The sequence below is a fragment of the Triturus cristatus genome, chromosome 6 (assembly GCF_964204655.1).
Source record: "Triturus cristatus chromosome 6, aTriCri1.1, whole genome shotgun sequence".
NCBI lineage: Eukaryota > Metazoa > Chordata > Amphibia > Caudata > Salamandridae > Triturus > Triturus cristatus.
This window is the reverse complement of record NC_140589.1, coordinates 1,784,314,505-1,784,340,415: the sequence shown is the minus strand read 5'-3', so window position 1 is coordinate 1,784,340,415 and position 25,911 is coordinate 1,784,314,505. Positions and strand designations below refer to the sequence as shown.

General features: G+C 42.9%; 1 protein-coding gene across 5 annotated transcripts in view; it reads right to left on the bottom strand.

Annotated features, from left to right (window-relative positions):
• The window catches only part of PTK2B (protein tyrosine kinase 2 beta), a 509,984-nt gene that overhangs the window by 123,757 nt on the left and 360,316 nt on the right, over positions 1-25,911 (bottom strand). For all 5 annotated transcript variants that reach the window (XM_085613103.1, XM_085613101.1, XM_085613104.1 and 2 more), the window contains exons 10-14: positions 23,754-23,894; positions 22,517-22,591; positions 8,272-8,373; positions 7,201-7,318; positions 5,701-5,740 (exon numbers count right to left, since the gene is read on the bottom strand). In XM_085613103.1, the coding sequence (XP_085469229.1) occupies positions 5,701-5,740; positions 7,201-7,318; positions 8,272-8,373; positions 22,517-22,591; positions 23,754-23,894 (476 nt within the window). The remainder of the gene's footprint in view (positions 1-5,700; positions 5,741-7,200; positions 7,319-8,271; positions 8,374-22,516; positions 22,592-23,753; positions 23,895-25,911) is intronic.

Sequence of the window (25,911 nt, the reverse complement as noted above, 5' to 3'; positions counted from 1 at the left end):
TTTCTGCATGTGCACGTTAAGGTACATTTGCAATGGCTATTTATTCTTTCTTCGTAGAGAAACATTTTTTTTTCGCCTTAAAGAAACCCCCTTGCCCGGTTACTCATGTGCTTGACAAAGCCAACTGCCCACCAATTTTCACAGCGGGAAATTTCCAACAAAGGTTGTACAAATACTCAAAATCCTATTTGTTAGTGTTCATCGCCCTTGATCAGGTGTCTCATCTTCCCTGGAATGGCTATTACCCTAGCATGTAAGACGACTTACTCTTAACATTATAAACCACGTGAGAGTAAAAACTACAAGTGTGAGCTCAATCAAACTGGGCAAAATACGAATAAACCCAAACCTGTGACGCAGCTATGCAATTTTCCCTTATAAATGCTGCACTTCAGTTTTGCTTAGTGGAGGTGGGTGAGCCGCTGAAAGCTTGGGCCAAGCTCGAGACTGAAGCCCGGCTCTGACTCGGCTCGAGATCCTGCTGAAACCTCAAGCCCATAACGAGCCAAGCTTTCATGTGGCTTCAAATTCCACTCCATTCAACCGACCATCAAATTCGCACATTAACACATTGATCCACACTGCAAACAATAGCACACAACACACTGTAACAAAAGGAGACTGTCATAACTGGCAAGAGGGAGCTAGAGTTGCAGGGGGTGTCTGCTAGTGGATTAAAGAAGCATGACGTGGATTCAATAACATGCATCCTTGGTAACTGACGCAATTATTCTTTCAAAAATTAAGCACATTACTGACTTCTGCTTCCACTATTGCATCTCCACTCTACTGACTCCATACTCCAATGACTATACTTTTCTGACCTCACTCTTCTGCCTTGGCTCTTCACCAGCTTTACTTTAGGCTCCATTTCCTTTACCTCGCAATACAATCTTCTAACCATTTGCATGACTGTCAAAGTTAGTCCTGGGTCCAGCATTAATAGTTGAGTGAACAATGGAAAAGTGTAATCTTGTTGTAAGAGTGTGGAGGGAACTAAAAATCTACAAAATGCAAAATGGCTCTCTTCAGCTCCCCATCAACAGAGCTTAAAGACAGGAGGTTCAACTTGTTCCTGAAGAAGATGCCGTTTCACAGGCACGTAGGTTGAGGGATTGAGCACTACCGCATTTTGGGTACACATATGAAAATACTCTACCCACAATAGAAACATACTTATCCAACCGGACGTGACCAAGAGAAAAATCTTAGGAGCTCCTGGTTGACTGGTAGAATATCCTTTGGATAGATTGGATATTTACAAAACATTACGGGAAGCAACTTAAATGCTACACTTGCACAGAGGAAGAGCCAGTTCACATTCTTGAGCTTATATTTAATACGGTCCATTCTTAGTAAAGGCCCTTGATGCAGCATTCTCGAAGTTCCTGGAGAGGCATGTTAATAAACATCTTTCCGCCTTCCTTGAGTCTGACGATATTCTTTACCCCACACAAATGAGGTTTAGACCTCAGCACAGAATCAGTCCAGCCGGCTGTGGGCGAAGCACTCAGATCTCTGTTGGATAAAGGAGGGTCAGCAGCCCTTATCTTTCTGGACTTGAGCGTGGCTTTCGACACAGTCGATCACAATACACTTATCCACAGGATATCTAAAGTTGGCATAGTTGGCCGCACTCTGAACTATCTCTCGTCCTTTTTAAAGGATAGAACTTTCAAGGTGCTTGATCACTCCTGGTATTCTCAGAGTCTCCCCTTGGGCTGTGGGGTGCCACAAGGCTCCTCCCTTAGCCCTACCTTTTAAATCTTTATCTGTATCCCTTCGCTGAGATTGTCTATTCTTTCAGGTTGGCATTGGTCACGTATGCCAACGACACTCAGCTGTTGATTTCTATCTCCCTCGACCCCAGCTCTAGTCACCTCTGCTTGTGCCCCTGTCTTCAGGCGTTGGCCAGATGGATGCCTAACTGTAAACTGAAGCTTAAAGGGGATAAAACCGAGATTATCATACTGGGCAACAATGTTAATATAATTACGCCACTTCCTGTACCAGACTACCTATCCAGACCCCAGTCCTAAAGGGGTGATAAATAGCCTGGGTATGTGGCTAGACTCTAGTCTCACTATGGAGCACCAAGCAAAACATCTTTGGTGCTCTGAGACTACTTAGACATGTGTTAAATCTTCTTCCTTTCTAACCAGTAGATTTATTGTTCTGCCTCTTGATGGGGTGGAAATCTCACTTCATTTGTAGAGATGCATCATATTCGCGCGTAGAGTTCACCCACATATAATCTTACAAATATATTAACGCGAGGTGTTAGAATTGTGAAATGTATTAACGTAACTACGTGACATATTTTAGGTTATTGTCAAGTAGCATGGAGTATTAGCGTAGGAAATGGCTGTAACTAGCAGAAAATGGTAAAATGAAGAACTTGTGTAGTGAAGTTAATGCACTCATATACTGAAAGTGTTTAACACCGATATTTCTATAATTTGGTAAATGTGTTAGGTAAAACGCAATAGGGTAATGCCAATCTGCAATGCTTAAAATGAGATGTTCTTCTTATGTTAGGTGAAATCGTAGACCTGAAATGCAAGTCCCTGACAATTTTCGCTTTAGAATTAAAAGTTACTTTTCATGTGCACTGTGGAATCTGTTCTTTCTCACGTTTTGTATTGCAGGTGAAGAAGCATTCTTCTAGGCAGAAAAATGTTTTTGTTTTAGTAGCTAGACAAGGAGAGAAGAAGTTACAATGGTGTGACTCGGACTGATAGAGAAAAGACACTGGGTTTCACAAGAGAGAAGGCCTGGGAGCCAAGGACAAAATGTTGCAAAGGTTGTACATGGAAAACACCATGGAAAGTACGCTCAGGACTGTACCCAGAGTGGATGGCATGTGTGGGAGGTGCACTATGGGAATTCTACCTGTGGATAACTGATTGTTGAAACTTGGGAAAGTGCCCCACTTCTTTCTTGCCTTCAGAGAGAGAGCATCCTAGAACAAGCTCTTTCTTCGTGATACTGGTCTTATGCTACTTGACCCATTGATGGTGGAGAGGCTCCTTTCCACTGAACATGCTTATGAAGGGATGTCAACTTAGAGTTAGAGTAGGGATAGATTTAAGGCTTTCCACTTATCAAAACTCGATGCAGAGAAATTTGGACTCATACGTCCTGATTTTTTGTATTCTACTTCTTGAATTAATAGTTTTGTTCATGCTACACCATTTAAACTGGATGCGTAGATTTTGCTTCCTGTTAATTCCATTGTATTTCTATTCCCTCATGTTGAGTTGTCTCTATGTCCATTTTTTTGTGGCTTTGTATTTACCTAACTAACCTTATGTAGTTGTCAGTGGGTTATCAAAGAGAATTATTGGCTAATTAACTGTGTGCTAATGATTTTTTCCCCCGTTTACGCTTTCATGCCGCGGAAAACAACCATCGGAGAGTGTCTCTAGAAAAGGTCTAGTACTTTCACTCTTATCATCTCCCGCCTCGACTATGGCAATGCACTTTTCTTGGCTCACCTCGCTATGTGATAAGGAGGTTGCAGACCATACAGAACGCTGCTGCTCGACTTCTTATGACTGTTCCTGGAGATCAATCTTCAAAAACGGCCTAAAAGGACCTCCACTGGCACCCCGTTGAAAAGAGGGTTCAGTTGAAGGCCCTTTGCATCCTGCATAGATCTCTTCACAAAAAGGTCCTGCTCTTCTTAGACCGTCTGCTACTCTCTAAATGCCTAGAAGGTCTCTCAGATCCTCCTCAGCACATCTACTGCAGACCCCCTAATTAAGAAGATCTGGTTGGGGTGGTCACTCGTTTGCCAATCTGGCTCATAAACTCTAGAACACCCTTCCGCTTGAACTACTTCTGCTATCCAATGAGCTTTTATTCTGGAAGACCCTGAAAACTTGACTTTATAGTAATTAGTCATCTCTGAAGCCTATTAGTTTGCTTACTGTTCTAGCACTGGGAGGCCTTCGGGTAGCTACGCGCTATCTAAGTAATACAGAATGGCTTTCTGTGAAATCGATTTTCTACAGAATAGTTTGACGAGGAAGACCCCCTAGACAGCATTACACTGGTTGACATTCACACTGGTGTCCTGTGATCAGATCATAATAAAGCAGAAATACAATGGTGCCAATCATGAAATGTCATTTGCCTGAGGGGCCTATTAACACTTCAGGAAGTCAGTCTGATGCAAAAAATATGTTAAGTGAACATGACATGTTACTTTTATGTTTTATTTAGGGGGGAAAGATCCATGTTTTAAAAAGAATTCCACCTCAAAAACACAAGTATCTGTCAATTCTTAAGGTATGGACTATCCACAACCAAAACTTCTCTGAAATGTCCTGGCGGATTTCGATCTGAGCGCTGCAGAGATTACCGGTGAGTGCTGAGCCACGCTTGTTCTCCACGACCACAGATTGGTTGTTTTGGGAATTGCAGACTTGCTATAAATCATTCAGACTTTGTATCACCCACAGTTCCAGTAATACCAGTTGCCTACATTGTTACTGACAATCTGTATGAACTATGGTTTTCTTCTCAACTGGAATCATATGGATCATAAACAGAACATATTTGAATTCACACCGATTCTTAGGAAGTTTTAGAGGTACTTAGACAGATGGCTACTGACCTTAGGAGACCTGCCGAACTATAGCGGGTCACAAGTCCTGGGTTAGATTTAGATTTCATCAATGAGGAAACTTTGGACTGGTCATTGTAGGTGTCATCATGACTAGAAAATTGGTATCCAACCAAGGAATCTAATGTGCTTGTATATTTGTTGTGCATGTTTACTCCTCTCTGAGCACTGCACCATCTGCACTATTTCACTTGACTGCAGCACCTTGTCAATGTTTTGATGGAACAAATATATTTTCCACAGAAAAGGAGAGGCACATACAGCTTTTTTGTGCATATATTGGTGATTGATTATCCTTATAATAAATGAACTCATATTAATGTGCTTTGCATGGTATATACATGTGAATAAATCCCATTGCACACACAAAATTTAAAACAGAAAAATTGTAAAACAGTAGGAAACAGTACATCTAGAAAAAAACATATATATTTTTTAACAATATTCAACATGCAAATACTTCATTTTTTGTTTTGTTATGATAGAGTCATTTTTTAGGTTGAGCATTCGAGACCTCTTGTACATACTTTAGTATATACTTATATGTGTGTATGTACTTTGTGGGCTCTGTAGATCAGCCTTAGGACTTGTCTGGTCCGCTTAGGGACTTTCTTCTCTGTTCAACTGCCTCTATTTAACTGTCCTGATAGAAAATGACCAGCAGAGGTCAGTAAAGTACCAGAATCACTTTAGCATTCTCTAGTTTCCAGTCCATAGAAATTGTCTTCCACAAGCACCCGTAGACAATAATATTTTTTTCAAATCTTGTATTTTCAGTCACATGACCACCGAAGGCCCTGATTTTATATTAAAAACAGAGCTTTGGACTATACAATTTCCCGCTGAAAGGCAATATTTCTGCTCCATAGCTAAATACATATAAGGTCCCAAAGGCGAGACCGATTGCATTGCAAATGCTTGTTTTATTTTATTATAATCCTTCACTATGAAGACTCAAGTAGAAGTGAAGCATCATTGCCGATGCTGTGCATCGGTAAATCACCCATCAACAATAAAATATCTGCACAGAAATGTGTTGTTGTCAGACTGTAACATTGGGGTGTACTTACTGTGACGGGATCTGTGGCAGACTGATCCTTTTGTCTTGATCTATAAAAAGAAGATATTAAGTGAAAATTCAGACATTTAGCCATTTACTGGGTGAAATGCCTACGATTCTTATATGTTTATGAGGTTGAATAGCGATATTCAGTATACCTTAGGATAAATCAGACTTAAGATAGATAAAGTTGTTGTCATTTTGTAGGTTTTCATCTACGGAGTAAAGAAACAGCGTCTTGGACATATGAATTAATGTCTAATTTGACTTAATGTGTAGAGAAAGCAGTGAGGCTAGGGAAGACAGACAGGCAGATAGACAACCAGAGAAACAGACAGATATATAGACAGACAGACAAACAGAAAGTCAGATATGCATTTTGAATACTGAATAACGTGAGTCATTTGATTCAGCCGCATTGAGTTTACACTTGAGTGTTTTTTTACTTGCAGCCGGAATGTCTAGCTGTAACTGCAAACGGTTGATGGTTGCACAATTATGCAATGTGAGTGATCCACAGGGAACAGAGTGGTAGAAAGTGCTCTCCAAAAAACAACAAGAATAAAAAGTTCTTGCAATGGACACATGATCCAGCCTGCAAACTTGCAAATGACCGGAGTAGACTTTTTGTATGAATGCAGTTCGATTTGGATTCATAGTGAACAAGGATAAGTCTTAGGCACAGATCCACAGTGCCATTTTGGGTTACATGGATCTAGATCTTTGGATTTAAAAAGAAATGTAAAAAAATAGGGCAACCTACGTGCCATGGTCAAGGCCAAGAACTATGACCTCTAGGGACATGTAGAAGGTCCTTCAGCAAGGCCCTGAACCCAACATGTGCTGCACACAGCCAAAAGCCACACACAGAGTACTCCACGCCAAGGGCCTGTGCTGGACTACTGTGAACAACGGAAGGGCTTGCAATGTGGGCTGTGTCCTCACAGGGGCTCAGCGCAAGGACTTATAGAACGAAACATAAAGGAAGGAAAGAACATATTCACAGATCATAAGTTATGGATGTTGATTGTTATTTTGCATTTCCAAATGGGTAAATTCACTGACTTATCTAAGTGAGGATTTCTCACCATGAATTAAACAACAATCCACAATTGGGACATGCAAAGGAAACACGTCTGTACAAGGCACGTGAGGAGACATCAGACCCATGGAACATCTTTCATTATGGCTCAGGGTCTTCAGATCATGATTTGGTTGCTCAAAGGATGCTCAATCACCAAGGTTACCCATGATTGTTTCCAATGTGATGACATACAGTAAGGTGTGGAGGTCCATTTGCTGAGAAAGGACTGCAGGCAAATAGTTGTGGTCAACATGTGTTGTTTTACTTTGTGGCTTCTATCCTACAGATGCTCGCTTTTTCTGTCTCAGCCCTCTGTCCGCATATCAACTCTACTGTCCATCAAGCCAGATGCTGATATGCTGATGGTGCAAATTACAAACATTAACCACAAATCAGAACACACAGGCAGCCTGAGCATTTCCTCACCTTTATTGAGACTGGTTATGAGAGATTTTTCTGTTTCATTTTGTAGCCGGTAATACCCATCTATCAGGTCAGCCATATTCTCAGCCATGGCCAGGGAGGTGGTTTTAATAGCTAAGGGCTTTAGAAAGAAGTTTGTTAGTGCCATCTTATCAACATACGTAAAATACACACAACAGAAGACACATCGGGTTACCAGCTGAATGGACCTGTTTTCTTCATCCCCCTGTGGTGATATACGTTGAATATATAGCTTGAAACTGCCAAAGTTGGAACATTATGGCAAACAAAACAAAACCAGCCACAAAGATGGACGTACATAATCATCGTGAGTTGCCTGTACTTCATTCAGGTATTTCTCTTACAGTGTTTCGTCACCCTTCCATGAAAAGGTAATCAAAGCCGGCCAGACTATTGTTATTACTGTTATTATCACTGGCCTCACAATCCAGGCTGTAGGATCCACACCATCCCACCACTGCCCCAAGGGCAAGTAATGGACCGGACAATGCTTGCTGAACAGAAGCCGGCACAACTACATCTCAGTTCCCAGATTAGATTTCTTACAATGAAAGAATGCGTGGTGTAGGTATCCAGTTTACAACATAAGTCTCTTCATAATAAAGGCAGTTTACTTTTTTCCCTTTCACACTCAGGGATTTTGCACCTCAAGCCAAAATCTCGACAGAGAGACCAAGCCATTATCTATGCCTCTTCGCCAACACTAGAACTTCAAACACCGTAGCCATCACTGTACGTGCACCCGGCCTCTATACCTCAATTCATCCTAGCCTTACAACACACATAATTTTGTGATTTCTACATTTGGGGAAATTTGTTGATGTTAATATATCTGTAATTTATTTCCTGATTGAATATGTAAATGAACTCCCCAAAATTATGTACAGCATTCTGATATCCTACCCATAGGGAAGATGCTACAATGCACTCCCCGTTCACACTCTTCATAATTCTAAAAATAAATAAATGATGATGCTTGCTGCATTTTTCCAATTTTGCACATGTTCTAACCAGAGGAGCATTTGGTTTGCCACATAAAAGTAAACAACTTACCTGGGGAGCACCCGCCACGGTCACCAAAAGAAGCGCCTTGCCGTCTTCCAATGGGGAGCACTTGATGGATTTAATTTGCTGGAATTCTGCTAGGCAGGTAGGCTGTCAGAAAGAAATTTGAAATGGTGACTGTGGACCATTTTCATAAGGCCATTCATGTCTTTCTGTTCAGTGTGTATGTGAATGTGTTTTTCCCCTCCCCGCCTTCCTCGTGTATGGCGCTTTGGCATCAGAATTTCCTTTTTGTCCCATCGCTCAGTTTTCACAGGTGTGGGCTGCCTGTACCATCAAGATTAAGCCTTTTATTGGGGTCACACTAACAGTATGATGAGAGAGTTTTTATTAAAGTATTTACTACTTATAAAGACAACTACTACTGAATTTTATTTGTGAACATATCATGTACAGCTGATAATGAAGGTTCTTTAATTGATAGGGATAATTGCAGTTACTGCATTATATTTTTAATAAACACACAGAGGGCTTCATTGTAGGTTTGTAATTATTTAAACCATCATTGAGGAAATGATACGTTAGACATTCTTGCTTGGATGCAGAGGGCACTTGAAGTTTGGGCTGCATGAGTACATTAATGGTGAAAAGCACAGGAGTAGCTGGCAAAACTGATCAAGGGTCCTTGATAAAGGTCCAAATGACTTTGGAATGATAAAAACCCTGATGAAGCCCAAAGACACTGGTTGAAACATTAGGACATACGTGTTTAAAGAGGTACATTTCTGCAGGGCTGTCTAGAGTCTTTTTTTTATTAGGCTTGATTGAATAACCACAATTTGTATTAAAAGTGTCTATATTCTTGCTACCCCTCTCTGCTAACACTGTGTCGACTGTAACAGTGTTAGCAATGTGGGTCGTTGAAGTCATTATGATTTTTGAGAGAAAAATCACTTATTTTACATTTTGACCGATCAAAAAGTGTGTACACTTGCACCATTACCAGACTGAAATTGGTACTCTTTCATATCGATCTATCAAAGGTTAACTGCATTTATCTATAGCTTTTTATGTTGCCTCATATTACCCTGGGGGGCTCTTTGGGTTTTAGCAACTGAGGTGAAGGTACATGGTGAAGAGTGGTGCGAAAAGCTTTGGCTGGTGTGCACGCCTGTCATGTACTATGTGATCATAAGCAGTCGTTACACACAAACTGGTTACAAATATAGTTGTGACGATGAATGGCCGAGGGGTCCCCTCTTTGAATCATACCTCTAACCTGCATATTATGCAACAATCCATGTGGTGGGAGCACAACCCACTGAGATATCGCAAAATTCTCCAGTCAGGGCCGATGACAATATTTTAAGTGTCCTATGCAAAGTGGCATTTTATCACCCGAACTCTTCTGGGAGTTGGGCCAAATTTGGTAACTGTAGGGCCAATCTTGCACCACCCTGCTGGTGGCACCCTGGTGTGTAGTGTTCTGCCATAAAGTTGGACATTTTCAAAGTTTGGCTCTGTGGTTTAGCTAATGTTTGCATTCCCAAGGGCACAATCATTTTGTATAGGTAAGTTCCCAACAGAAATGTGCAACCCTTCTCTTCCGTCATCTGCCACGTGCAAAGAAGGCCTTAAAACTGTTTCACGAATCTGTGGTCATATGTCAGTTACAGGCAGTTACTGTGCACTTCACTTAAATAGTGCTTCCGACATCCCTCAACATCAGAACTGCCCCACCGCCCTGCACTGCAGAAGAGAGGTGAAGGCACACCTGAGGAAATTTGATTACGGCTCCATCTTGCGTATTGACACCATTGTGATGTTGCCCTCACTCAGGCACCGACGACCTTCGTAGCGTTTCTTTCATACTCTGTACTGTAACATGTTAAACAACCTTTTCCTGTCTCTCTGAGCAAAGTACATTCTGAGACCCGGCTCGAAGCAACTAATTCCCGTGATAACCATTTATTGACCCTTGGTGATCCTTCTCTGCCTCTCCAATTGTTTTACGAATCACCACCTGCAACACGCAAACACGTCCTGTTGTAAATTAATTTAACTTAGGAATGCTCAGGCCACCTGGCCTATAGGGTCAGGTAGAGAACACGACCCTAGGGAAGGAATTTCTATTACCTATTATCCTGTATCTTGTACAAAGAATGTTTGCTAGTGGATGATTTGTTTGTTTTTATTGCACATTGAGGGGGTAGTTGCTTTAGGGGATTCAAGCGCTATAAAAGACTGTGAGCCACGGATTGAAGTGGCAGTCTCCTGAGAACCTACCACTGATGTACTTCTAGGACAACTGTACCTAGCTGCAGCTAATAAATTGAAGTTCCTATGCCAACAGAGTGTTCCGTGTCTCTGTACATTTAGAAGGCGAACTCAGAAGATTTCAGGCGTACCCTGCGTCGCCAGGCTTAATCAGCCCGGTTCTTCAAATGGTGCCCTCTGTGAGGCGGCTTCAGAGGTCGTGGGTCCAGCCCGAGGATCATGAGGAGCCCCGCAAGGAAATTCCGGAGGACGCGCACAACGTGATCGACCCCTGCATGTCGTAAGTGGACCGAAGGTTTTTACAGTGTGGCTTCTCCTTTCCAACGGCTGCGAAGACCTGCTGCCCTGACTGCCGCCACGCTTTGGCTCCCTTGATGATTGGTATTGCGAGACATTAGACGGACCTCTGTTGGCGTAAGAAAACATCTGGTTAAGTTAAGTATAGTGGCCACTCCTTTGTCTTTGTTTTGTCTTTGTTCGACTTTTGCAAAAGCCGAAACCGAGGGGTGAGTGCAGTTTTTGTACTATAAAGTGACTAATTAACCCCTTGAAGTTTGTAAAGAAACTAGTGTGATAGCGATGCCTGGTTTCAGTAAGTTTGGAAGATGGTTTTGTTGTTGTTGCAATAGGGATTCCCGACTGGAGGACTCTTGTCCAATTCCTACGGCCGGGACTCCCACTTATGAAGTATATTCTAAACATGGTATTGGCCCCATAGCCTTTAATGAGGCGTGGGTTCGCTATACTAGGAAAGATGGTGTTTTACGGTGACCGCAGAATGGCAGTTTTGAGCTCAATATCTTAGATAATTTGGAGCCCGGCCGGTTATGTTTGACTCTTTTCGCGTATGGCGTAAGGAGGCCAAACAGAAAGAAATAAAACAAGCTAAAAGAGATAGGAGGGATATGTCTATTTTACAAGCTGCCCAACAGTTTAAAAATAATGAGACCGATCATGCGATTGAGGTTTCAGATAGGCAACATCGTATGGCGGTAGATAAATGTTATCCAGTGTTGCCAACTTCCCCTACAGAGAAAAATGTGGACCCTGAGAAGGATCCTTTAATGTCCCATCTGTTGAGATTACCTCTGCCCTATGCGCAGGGGGCTAATGTACCTTTTGCACTACCGCCTGCCCCGGGAGCGAATGCACCTTTATTATTAGCACCTGCCCCACCTATTCCACCTGTTGTTCCACCCATCGCTCCTCAATCGGTTCCTGCACCCCCATCACAGCCTCTTCCGGTATTACCGAGCTCTCCCCTACCTTTGTCTCCCTTTGTACCTATTACTTCCTCTTCTGCCCGCCTAATGTTCTGTCTCCTGTCCTAATGACGAATTCTCCCTCCGCTCGGAGGCGAATGGTTGATACCGTTTCTGGCCTTTTGTCCCCTCTCTTTGGGACACTTCAAATGACCCCTGTTCCTCCTCGTAGACAAACTCGTAGTCAGCTCCCAGGTCCAGATGAACGGGAAGTGCTAGATCTCCTTGCCCGAAGGTGGATCACGAATGGCCCCCAGTATAGTGTGCAAGACATTATGGTCACCTTTCAACAGTGGGAGGCACCAACGCAGAGATATGTTTTTGATACTATGTGTAACATTTTAGGTCAAGAGTGGGAGGATATGGGATTGGGACCAGCCCCTCAGGGCCTGCTAGATGTTCAGGCCGAGTTTGATAAAGGGCTGATTGTGGGCGCAGAGCTTGAGGATGCGGTAAGGACGCTTGTCACATTTAGAATGATGTTTGCTTGCCGGTCTTTGCCAAAACGCGATTCCTCTGTTAGACGAAAATTAAAACACTATCCTTTGAGAGAGGTTCCCCCAGTGTGGAGAGAGGAGGTTGCAGCTCAGGGTGGTAATCCTCTTATACCTGCTCACTTTCAACGTGTGTGGGTACACGTTCCTTGGAAACGATCTGAGGTATTGGCCCTTAAACAGTCCTTACCGGACCCCCGTAAAAATCCTGCTGGGTACTACAAAGAGTTGTCCTAAACTGTCGATGCATGTATTATGAATTTGGCCGATATAGACATGCTAATGGGTAATGTGGTCCCACAACCATTATGGGCTAGGATTTGAAAGGAGGACCATCCCGGGGAATTGGGGGGTGATTGGGCTGCCATACTTGCCGCGGACAGACTCCAAGTGGGTGGTGCCAAACCTGAGGCTTTAATTACAGAACTCCCAGCTAGGATCATTGCCTTACTGAAAACTATGATGCCCCCTCTGCGAGTTAATTGGGATAAGTTAGCAGCTTGTAAGCAGAAAGCGGATGAAAACGTCTCTGATTTCTTCACTCGTTTTGAGGAGACGTTTATCGATCATAGTGGTCAGGATATGAGCACGGAAGGTGGCCAACGACTGTTTGTAGACAAATTTGTGTCAAATTTGGTTCCGGAAATATCTAATAAATTGAAGAATTCCGAAAGTGCGTGGGCGGTCTCCTCTTCGGCCCAGATATTGGCTACTGCTCAGTATTATGAAAATAGAGATAAAGAGGAAAGAGAGAAACTTGATAAAAAGACTAAAGAGCTGAAAACAAAAGTTATTTTGCAACAAGCTTATCCTCCTCGCCCTGCCCAACTTGAATATCAGCCGCCTCCACAATTTCAGAGACAGTTGCAGAGGCCTGGGCCTTTTGTTCCCCGACCCCCACTGGGCCAGAATCAATGAGCCTACTGTAAAGAAGAAGGCCATTTAAAGTATAATTGCCCGGTTTTGTTGCAGCGTACGAGCGGCATTCCCGGGTCACGAGCCCGGGGTGGTTATCAGTCAGCACCCAGAGGTAGAGGATGGGGTATGCCGCCTAATAACCAACGTTCCATGCCCCCTGGAAACTCCACGAATTATTTTGATCAGCAAAATGTTCAGTCTACCAACTATTACAATGATGATTATTATACTGAGGATGAGAGCCAGAATTCCCAATCTAGCTAGGACAGCCATGGACAAAGTAAGGGAGTAGTATCAGTTCCAGTGGACCAAAGCGGGCCTTATGTTGATGTGGTAGCACTAGGTGTTACAGAGCCATTCCTATTAGACACTGGTGCGACGAAGAGCTCTATGATTCACTCTAAACTCCCTGGGGCACCTTTGTCTGGCTGTACGAATGTTTCTGTAGGTTTTTCTGGCGCCCCAGTTCAAAACCCAGTTTCACGCCCTTTGCCCATTTCAATAGGTCCTTACAAATTGGAGGCCCCGCTCCTTTTAACAACCGGTTGTGGTGAAAATTTGTTGGGCTTGGATTTATTGAAGAGATTGTATGCGACATTACACTGTTCCCCATCTGGTATACGTCTTACCTTAGGTAAGAAATTGACCTCACCGATGTACTTGTCTAAAGACCAGCTCCCCCCTGAATTACAATCTCTTCCCGCCACCCTCTGGGCCACCGGCCCCAATGATGTGGGCCTCCTGCGGATCCCGCCCTACATTGTAACCCTCAAGCCTAATATTAAATTTCCTCGCATTCCACAGTATAAAATTTCCAGTAACGGCGAAAAAGCTCTTTTGACTATAGTTCATGATTTGGTACAAAATGGTGTGGTTGAAGAGACATGGGGATATGTATGCAACAGCCCTGTTCTGCCTGTTTTTAAACGAACCGACCCCTCTCAGCCACCTGTCTATCGTTTTGTGATTGATCTCAGAGAGGTAAACAAGATTGTAGTACTTCAATTCCCTGTTGTCCCGGATATTAATGCCCTGTTGACAATGATACCCGCCTCAGCTTCCTGGTTTTCTGTCATTGACCTCAAAAATGCTTTCTTCAGCATTCCCATTAATGAGGAAAGTAGGGATATTTTTGGCTTCTCCAAGCAGGCCGAAGCTTTCGGTTCAAGCGGGCTCCTCAAGGTTATTGCGAGAGCCCCTCCATTTATAGTCAAGCATTAAAATCACAGCTCGATACTATGTCTTTACCACTAGGGGCGACTCTCATTCAATATGTGGATGGCCTGTTGGTTGCAGCAGATTCTGAGGACACTTGTAAAAAGGCTACCATTTCACTGTTACGCCACTTATTTGACCACCACCACAAGGTTTCACCATCAAAATTGCAATATTGCTGCCAAGAGGTCATCTCTTGTCAAAGGAGGGACGGCGATTGACCCCAGAACGTATCCAAGCAATTGCCCAAATGCCTATTCCATGTACGCAAAAAGAAGTGCGTGCCTTTTTAGGTATTACCTTTTATTGTAGACAATGGATCCCCAATTTTTCCCTTCTGGCGAAACCCTTGTTGAAATGAAATGAAAAGGAAGGTTTGTATAGCGCAAACTGTCACTCCTGACGGAGTTTCCTGGCGCTGCAGATAACCAGACTAACTGTAACTGTCCAGACTAGATCAGGGCCAGAGAGCAGGCATCTGTAAGGCCAAAGATCCAAGTCTTAAGGGCTCGTCTGAACAGATCTTCACGTTGTATTGCCCTCAAGTTCTTTGGCAGATTATTCCATGCTTTTGCTCCCAGTATCGTGGCTGATTTCCCTCCTTTTGATGACAATTTAAACATACCTATTGCCAAAAGATTTGCAGAGCTTGATCGTAATGTCCTGGTTGTAGTGTATGATTTAAATCTGATGGAGAGATAAGCAGGGCCGACTCCCGTACCGCTCTAAAAGTCATCAGAAGTAGTTTGAAGAGGATTCTTTTAGGAATCAAAAGCCAGTGCAGGGTCTTTAGTGCGGCCGAAGCAGATGATCTACGAGGGAGTCCCAAGACCAATCTGGCAGCTGCATGCTGGACTACCTGAAGCCGTCTCAGGGAGGATTTATTCGTCCCAACGAGAAGGCTATTGCAGTAGTCCAGCCGAGACAGTATGAGAGCTACTGTCACCGTTTTCTTTGCTGCTGATGGAATGAGATAGAAGAACTTTTTCAGTGTACGGATATGACTGAAACAGATCCCCGTTAATTTTAAAACATGGGGCTTAAATGAAAGGGAGGAGTCAAACAGTACCCCCAGATTTTTAGCAACCTCAACCGTTGAGGGGGGGGCTGCAATATCATCTGGCCACCAGTCTTTGGGTTGAAACGTATTTTTTTTACCAATGGGAAGAATCTCTGTTTTATCGGTGTTACAGCAGAGATGGTTGTTATTCATCCATTTAATGATCGCTGAGAGACAAGCTTTGAAATTCTCTTCCACTGTTGTTGATCTATCTTCCAGAGACAGAATGAGTTGGGTATCGTCAGCGTAAGATGTAGTCTCAATTCTAAATGACGAGATTAATGAGATCAGCGGGGCCATGTATATATTAAACAACAGGGGACTGATAGATGCCCCTTGTGGGACACCCGTAGAGACAGTGCGTTCAGATGACACACAAGAACCCAAGGAGACGACCTGTTTCCTGTTAGACAGGAATGATGTGATCCAGGCCAATGCCAGATTTGTGATGCCACATGATCTTAATCTGGCTACCAAGATGTTATGGGAAATGGTATCAAACGCGGCAGACAAATCCAAAAGAATCAAGACTGCCTTCCTGCCACTGTCCATGATGAATTTTAGGGTGTCAGATATCTCCAGTAAAGCTGATTCTGTCGAATGCTTTGGACGAAACCCCGACTGTCGAGAATGAAGGATAGATGCAGACTCAGTGAAGCTGACAAGTTGTTGATATACTATTTTCTCAGTGATCTTACCCAAAATAGGTAGGAGAGATATAGGCCTGTAGTTGGATAAGACTGAGGACTCTACATTCTGTTTCTTTTTTAGCGGTTTTACAATGGCAAATTTCCAGTCCTTGGGGACAATACCCAAAGCGAGAGAGGAATTCACTATACCATTAATAACTGGATTAACCACATCAATGATATGATGTAAAAAAGTTGGAAGACATACGTCCAATGGTGAACCAGATTTACAAGCTAAGATGGCCTCTTTAGTTTGGGCTAATGTGGCAGCTTGAAATGATTGCAGAACAGGAAGGTTTGAACCAGGATCTGATGATCTTTCATCAGTAAAATCTTCCGATCTAAAAGTCCTAAAGTTCCTTTGAATGTTTTTAACCTTGTTATCATAGTAGCATGCAATTTCATTACAGAGTGCCACGGACGAAGGAATGGTGGTATGCAGGACCTTAGGATCTGTAAGAGATTTTACAATTTTGAATATTTCTTTTTGGTTATTCTTGGCTATAATAATTTGATTGCAAAAGTATTCCCTTTTTGCAATTTTAATAGCCAGCTTATATTTCTTCCTGAAAGCTTTGAAAGTATGCAGGTTGGATGTTTCATATCCCCTCCTCCACTTACGCTCAAGCTGCTTACTGTGTAGGTGAAGATCCTCTAGATCCCTGGAGAACCAAGGGTCATTGTGGATTTTCCTTTTAGAAATTCTAGTACCTCTTCTAGGGGGTTCCAATTTGTTCCCTATAGATGTAATCCAGTTAAACATTCTAACTGAGTCCTCTTCTGGTTCCCCAATGAGTGCAGGTGCGGTGTCTTGAGCCGTAGCTAACAAAAGGGGGTTGGAGGCTAATAAGAGCCATTTCCGCTTGAAAACATTAGTAAGGTCACTGTCACTTATGCCTGTGCTAACTTTGTGGGGAATTGAGAGGGCAAAGGGAATAAAACTGTGGTCCGACCAAACCTGTGGTAATGAATTACTAATCTGTAAGGACTTTAAATTGGTGCAAACTGTGTCAAGCGTATACCCTCCACGGTGAGATGGACCTTGAACCATCTGTTTAAGTCCCAAAATGGAGACAATTTCTAAAAAAGATGACACTCCTGGGCTATTGGCACTTACTCTTAAGGATACACTGCACCCTCTCCCATGGACTGCGGAATGTCAGAAAAGTTTCACTGATTTACGTACTGCCTTGTGCTCTGCTCCTGTGTTAGGAACTCCTGATTACAGTAAGCCTTTCACACTCTATGTTCATGAGAAAGAAGGTTGCGCATTATCAGTTTTAACACAACGATTTGGGGACAAGCAACGTCCCTGTGCCTATTTTTTGGCCACGTTAGATCCAGTGGCCAAGGCATTACCTAGCTGTTTGAGGGCTACAGCAGCAGCAGCAGTTTCCATTTGCCAGTCCGCTGGATTGGCATTAGATAATACCCTCATTGTCATGGTGCCGCATGCAGTAGACACCCTCCTAAATAGAACAAAGACTCAACACCTCACGAGAGCCCGCTTTTCGGGGTACGAATTGACACTCTTGGCTAGCCACATACACATTAAGCGATGTAATGCCCTGAACCCGGCAACATTGCTGCCAATTCCAGTAGAAAATGGTACTCAGGAGCAGCATGATTGCTTCCTCCACACGGAGGAAGAGACAAGAGGCAGAGTTGATTTAAAGGATACTCCACTCCCGGACCCGGATGGGATCCTATGGGTGGACGGTTCTTGTTTTAAGCTTCCCAATGGTGAAACGACCTCAGCCTATGCAGTCACTACCTTGTACACTGTTGTGGAAACAGCGCGTATTATACATAATTCAGCCTAGGCAGCTGAATTGATAGCACTGACTAGAGCTTGTGTGTTGGCTGAAGGAAAAAGGGTGAATGTGTATACTGATAGTCAGTATGCGTTTGGAGTGGCCCATAGTTTTGGCAGCCTGTGGAAGGAAAGAGGGTTTCTCACATCCCATGGCACTAAGATACAGCATGGCCAATTGGTAAATGACCTTCTTGAATCACTTACCTTGCCCACTCGGATAGCAATTGTGAAGTGTAGTGCACATAAGAAGATCACTGATGATGTAGGTCAAGGAAATGCTTTAGCAGACCAGATAGCGAAAGAGGCAGCTAGAGACACTACAAGCCGCATGTATGTTGCGGGCTCTGCTAGATGGGTTGCACAAGGAGGGATGTGTGAGAATACTGTGGACAGTGTGAAGATGATCCAGGCAGAAGCCACAGAGAAAGAATTGAGTACGTGGAAAGAGAGTATAGGAAGGTTGGATGTGACAGGGTGCTGGACAGACTTGTCGGAACATCAACGCTGGTTGTTACCAGATGCTTATGTACTCCCATTAGTTACCATGGCACATCGTCCAGCCCACATTAGCGCTAAAAGTATATGCAAACTTCTGGCTCCGGTATGACAGATTGTGGGGATCTCTAAATGTGCAGACAATCTGGTTAAGCATTGTATTATATGCTTGATGCATAACCCGGGGAAGGGAACACCAACGCCGGCAGGCCACTTTGCTCCCCCAACCCTTTTGAGGTTTTGCAAATAGATTACATTCACATGGAACGATGTAACAATCTGAAGTATGTTCTTGTTGTGGTATGTGCCTTCTCCCGATGGATAGAGGTCTATCCCCTGAAAGATAATACTGCTCTATCCACGGCAAAAGTCCTTTTGAAGGAGTTTCTGCCGAGATTTGGGTTACCCAGAATTATTTGGAGTGACAACGGAAGTGAATTTGTGGGTCAGATCATGCAGAAAGTATGTACAGGCCTTGGCATTAAACAAAAGTTCCACGCAGCAAACCATCCTCAGTCAGCAGGTTTGGTGGAATGCTATAATGGCACTCTTAAGCTTAAACTCGCGAAAATACAAGACAGCACGGGTCTTGCTTGGCCTGATGCCTTGCCCTTGGTTCTCTTATCCACCAGAACAACCACCCATTCCCGTATGGGGCTTAGTCCTTATGAGGTTGTGTTTGGACGCCCTGCAAATGTTTGGGGAGTCCCAAGGCCAAAGAAATACTCCGAGATAGAGCATCCATTGTTAATTGACTATTTGCATGATATCACCACTAAGTTACGTGTCCTTCACCAACAGGTACAAGATACTTTGCCTCAGGCTTCAACGGATCCTGGTCATACCATACGGCCCGGAGATTGGGTCTGCATTAAAAGCTTCGAGAGGTCGAAAAACTTGGAACCTCGCTGGAGAGAACCTCGTCAAGTACTTCTAACGACGCGTACTGCAGTGAAGGTGGTCGGCAAAAAGAACTGGGTACATGGGGTACATTGCAAGAAAGTGCCCCTACCTTTGCCTTATGATCAGTGGGTTCGTAACCCAATTAGCGATTCTGAAAGCAAAAGAATACCAAGATTTGGACTGTTTAGCGATGCACACCTAGACTTTGCCAGATCAGAGAAAGACGACGACGAGGTCCTCCAAACAGCTATACCACCGGCATTGAAATTGGACACTACTAAACCACATCTCCTTTTCCAAGAACAAACTGTACCTGGTTCCCAGAGGTACAATTTGAGGCCCAGACTGAACAAAATACCTCAATAGCGCCTCATTGACTTTGTCTTTATCCCGATTTCCACATGTTGCAGGGCCGTGATCGTAGTCTCAGAATTGTGACCCAAGGTGTGGCTCTAGGCCTGTGGGACTTGTAGGAAAATAAAAAGAACTACAGACAATCACAGCTGAGTGAAGCAACCTCCCGTCATGGGCAACATTTACAAATGGAAATGACTGTTCAAAAGGGAATGGACAAAATACAAGCAATGAGCACGAAGCATTGTAAATTATTGCATAATCGTTTTGTAGTGGCTTTAATAATATTGATTTTAATGTGTATTATATTGTCTTGCATAGGATAGGGACTACATGTAATTTTTACGCAGCCTATTCCCAAAGTTACCGTTGAAATGCATACACATGTCGCTCTACCCCCTCATGTTGAATCGAGAAGGAGTGAATTCCGTAACAACACATTTGTTTCTATGCTACACCAACATCAATTGGCTACTAATGCGACAAACTGTTGGGTTTGTGGTCTTCTGCCAAGTTCAGTGAATACTGGAATACCATACATTACCCTTCCTTTTTCATTTAATGGTTCGTGTAGTGCATGGTGGGAATTGAGTGCCAGTTGGGTATTTTCTGGAGATGGTGATACCCGAGATGTAAGGAGCTTGGGAGTACATCTATACCATTTATGTTGGCGGGATAGAAAAAGGATATATGGGACGAATAGTGAGAAGTCAGAATATGCTGATCGCCAAACCAGATCTACGGATCTGTATTTCCTGCCCTCTAATAAAACCTCTCAAAAAGGACAAACTTTTCTAGTGGTTCCTGGACAAGCACCATTCTGTATTAGGAAAGGAGGGTTAGAATGTAAAGGTACAAGCAAATGGCAACATATTGTGACCTTGAATGGGACAGATTGGCCTCGCATGGTTCCCTCACGTAATACATACTGCGTGTGTGGAAATAAGGCTTACACTTCTCTACCTGGTAATTGGAGAGGCACTTGTTATATCGCTTGGTTGCTGCCCCCTACATATATAGCAGATGCCAAGCATCATTTACAGAAAAGAAGGGTGGCGTCAGACCAGGATACGTCAGGACAAGAAGTCGGGGATGTCTTGAAAGGACTTCTTCCATTCTGGGTTCCAGTAGCCAACAGTAGAGATATAAGACAACTAATTCGAGTTGTAGAAGCCACTGTCAATGAAACAGCTGGAGCTTTGAGTAATCTCACTGCAGAACTCGTTGCTGACCGCCTTGTCACGCTTCAGAACAGGATGGTATTAGATATTATTCTTGCTGACCGTGGGGGCGTATGCAAATTGATCGGATCTAGCTGTTGCATTTATATTCCAGACAACGCCCCTACAGTATACCAAGCCATCTCTAAACTACATAAGATCGCTGAGTCCGTTCACCAGGAAGAAGGGAATTGGTCTCTGATGGGATGGTTTGGGGGACTACTGTCTACATGGGGATGGAAGATTCTTACCTTTGTCGGAGCGACTTTGGCTATTCTCTTCTCATGTTGCCTTTGCCTACAATGTGGTCCCGCTATATGCGGGCTCTGCGCCACCCTGTGTGTTCCAAATTCTGTATCCCAGAAAGCAGAGAACACGAAGATAATGCTGCAACAACAGCTTGTAGAGTTCATGGCTATTGAAGTCGATTCTGATTAACAACAGCCTCTGTGTTTTTGCCTGAGTAATGGCAAAAGGAGGGTCTGAGGAAATTTGATTACGGCTCCATCTTGCGTATTGACACCATTGTGATGTTGCCCTCACTCAGGCACCGACAACCTTCGTAGCGTTTCTTTCATACTCTGTACTGTAACATGTTAAATGACCTTTTCCTGTCTCTCTGAGCAAAGTACATTCTGAGACCTGGCTCGAAGCAACTAATTCCCGTGATAACCATCTACTGACCCTTGGTGATCCTTCTCTGCCTCTCCAATTGTTTTACGAATCACCACCTGCAACACGCAAACACGTCCTGTTGTAAATTAATTTAACTTAGGAATGCTCATGCCACCTGACCTATAGGGTCAGGTAGAGAACACGACCCTAGGGAAGGAATTTCTATTACCTATTATCCTGTATCTTGTACAAAGAATGTTTGCTAGTGGATGATTTGTTTGTTTTTATTGCACATTGAGGGGGTTGTTGCCTTAGGGGATTCAAGCGCTATAAAAGACTGTGAGCCACGGATTGAAGTGGCAGTCTCCTGAGAACCTACCACTGTTGTACTTCTAGGACAACTGTACCTAGCTGCAGCTAATAAATTGAAGTTCCTATGCCAACAGAGTGTTCCGTGTCTCTGTACATTTAAGGCGAACTCAGAAGATTTCAGGTGTACCCTGCGCCACCAGGCCTAATTCAGCCTGGTTCTTCACACCTCTTAAGAGAACACTTCACCCTCAGCATAGGAACCAACTACACCCCAAACATACAGCCTCATGAACAGTATACCACAAGCACACTGTGCAGCACTTTGATAATTGCCACCTGGGGTCTCCCTAAAGAAATAACACTACATTTTCATTGATTATGGCCTTGATGTCACAAACCTTCATGGTACTAAAGTGAAACAAAAAGGTAATCCAATGATTACATTTTGATAATATCTGATATTTCTATCTGCTAATTTTACTACACTGGCCATTAGCAGTCCTCGTGCTGTTCTAGGCCTTCCATTTATTTGTAAGTGTTTACAACTGAGCAGGCGTGGCTGGTATGCTTTCGGTTTTCTGTCCCCTCCCTAGATATGTTTGTATTTCCCTTACAGCCCAGTCCCTTTTCATATCATAAGCTCCACTCACCCCCTTCACTTACCTTCGCCTCCTTGTTAGTAAGCTGGCGGATGCCTTTGGGACCAATAACCAGATCTACTGTAACACTCCATCCTTGCTGGAAAAGAAAGACACAGAAACAGATGTCACAGGTAGTTACGCCAATTATCTGTAAAGTGCTTTATCCTAGCATAAGAGTGAGACAAAGGGCTGGGGGATGGGACAGAAGGTATTGGAAAGAGGGACCTGACTGGAAGGAGAGGGGATAGTCCTAGTACATATGGTCTTTTCTATTGATTATGGAGAAATCTAAATTTCCCTAATACTCCATCCATAAAGTAATAAGGTTCTGCATCACTGACTCCTTTATGAGAGACCTAAAACCTTGAATGACCTGTGACCCTAATGCTCTCATCAGGAAGAGGAGTCTCGCTCCCTGGATCAAAAGGGCACCTGCATTCTGTGCTGACTGCAATTTTGCACACAGCCTCTTTGGGATCCTAGTGAATCTGACATGATCACAGTCAGAAATCCATCAGGACGTAGAGGGCATCAACAATACACTACCTTGGAATTCCAGCAGGACAGTGCCACCAAACTCATAAGGGTAGATTGACAATTGTATTCAGTTCCAAGAGTGACCTACACCCCGAAAAGTTCATGACTTATTTGCACCAACAATAAGTGTGATTTACATGCATGCATGTGTTTTACATGTTATGTGTGTGCTGTAAACAGCACAAGGAATTGTTCTCCCAACCCTTGATATGGGGATTGTATGTGATGGATACATCACAAAACTACACGATTAGGTCAATAAATACATATCACAAATACTGTGATGAGAATATCACAAAACATGTGTCCCTTATATATCTATCACAAGCAAATATATACACATAAAGATTTAGAAAAGTATGATTAGTAATAATGCAATGTATTGCATATCTAATAAGTGTAATCTTTATCCTTAGCAAATTTGAAATCTAATCACCATGTCAAAACCACAAACTACAATCAACTTCCAAAACATATTTCCAAGTTAAAACAATAAAAAGGTCCCTTCCAATAATTCAACAGAAGAAAAAGAAAAAAAAACAGATATCCAAGGCGGACAATTCCAGGATTATCATCAACAATAACTCTTACAACAATAACCACAAAAACTACAATAACTACGGTATTTACAACAACGATATGTATTATATGGTCAAAGCAAGCAACAATCTCCTATTATTACCGCTACAAACTCCATGACTGGTAAATTTGCGCGGACATACCGTTAATTCACAGCGGTAGGTTTCCTGGTCAATAGACGTAAAACTGGAAAGCGTGTTTAGGAACTTCATGATGCAGTCGTCCTCGCGCATTGAGGCGTACTGTTGGAACGTTTGCTGGATCATTTTGCGAAACTGCTTGGGCTGAAAAGCAACATATAACAATGCATATACATCCATATAGTAGCGATGAAGTACTTTTGTTGCTCTTCACTTCAACATACACAATAATTTCAGTAGAAAGAAAACAAAGCAGCACTAACTTGCAATCATATCCAGTCTTTTGAAACCAAGGAGACACATTCACAATTGTAGTTGTAAAACTGCACTTGCAGATGTGCACCTATGTTTAAATGTACGGCGGTCTGGATTTCACAAACATTTCCAGTTATGTGCATGGAAAGCTGCACCAGGCGCATGTGTCCATATGTATTCCTGGGAGGGTCTTGTGAGGTTCTACTACTTTAGATGTGAAGAATTCTCCATTGTGGACAAATCCACAAGTGGGAACTGTGTGACTTTCAGTGGATTTAAAAGAAATGTGCACAGTAATGAATACAAGTTAATTCATATATGTTATATATATAAGTTTCCCCTGCCATACATTATGAGGAAACTGCAAGTCACAGAGGAGGTCCATGACCATATAAGGGAAGAAGGCCGAAGGTTATGGAAATAATTGTTTTGTGCAGCAAGGGGTACATTATTCCTTACAACAAATGATCACATCATCACCCTTTCGTCCACTTAGATCCTTGGTGTCTTTACACTTTCATGTACACTACAGACAAGAAAAAGCCAAGCAGAATCAGTAGTGCAAAATTAAACACATCAAAATTGCAGTTAGCAACTTTTGCAAAAATATGTTAAAATTAGCTTAATTTAAGGCAGATGAAAAATGCTGTTCCTCAGAATATGTGGAAACATGCAGAGATTCCTTTAAGGGCCTATAGTATGTAAACAAATAAACCTATTGCCTCAGGTATCTCCTTTCTTCTGATAACATAACTTAATGTGCATTTGTAAAGTGCACATTCACCCAAGGGTATCTTGACTCTAAAGAACATATGTTTATTGTTACCTAACTCAATGGTACTCAAAGCCCCAGGTATCTCCTTTCTGCTGATCACATTTTCTTTTCAGAAAACAAAAGAAAAAAACAGTTTCCATTTTCCTTGTTTAAACTACAGCAGTAAATATGCTCTGTGACCTGCCTTTATCAGTGGCTGTTGGCTCTGGCAGCAGGCATTGTGACACACAACCCAACTGTAATAACTTATTACAGTTGAGCAGCTATGTCATTACTTTATTACAGGTGATTAGAGACGTCACAAATCACCTGTAATACGTAAATTGGAGATGGGCTTTTATGCAGTCTCCCATGTATTATCAAAGTGCATTCTCACTGTCCTGTAATATTATGAAGTGTCCACATGCTGACATTCTGGAGGAGTAAGTACTGCAGATGTGCATTATTTCCATTTGGAGAAATCCGTTCCATTACACCTTCATTTCATGGGGTGTTCCATACTTTTCCCCACTCTAGAAACAAACGTATTCCTACCTTTTACAAAAATGAATTTACGAGAGGTGGAACAAAGCAAAAGGACCAGCAATACGATTGTAAAACTTAAAATGCTTTTAGTTTGTGAGTGTTCCAAACATTTTGCATGGTGGCCTGCCCGAAAATACACCCCAACGACTATATTCCCAAGCGGTGGTTAATCTACTCATGCAGAAATGTTCCTCATGGAAGTAGACATTTGTTAAGTCGTCTGTGAATTCTCCACAGTAAATATGCAAAGCCTGGTCCTGTGAACCATGAAAGTAGTCCTGATTTGGTGGGCACAAGATAACATTGATGCCCACAAATATCATTGAAAGTTTACCCCATAAAAGCCCAAACCAAGCATAAGAAGCTCATAAAAGCATGGCTGTTTCTGAGTGTGGGCCACTTCAGATCTGATGATGCTCGGATACATTTTCTAGCAGAAACCCTGCGCATCCGCAGAACCAGAGCGGGTGAAAGAGCCTTCTACATCGCAGCCAAAGCCTGGAGCGAGCTCCCAGTCAAGGTCAGACGCTCCCCTACTCTGCTCACCTTCAGGAAGAGCCTCAAGACCTGGCTCTTCGGCTGACACAGGGCTGCACCCCCAGCGCC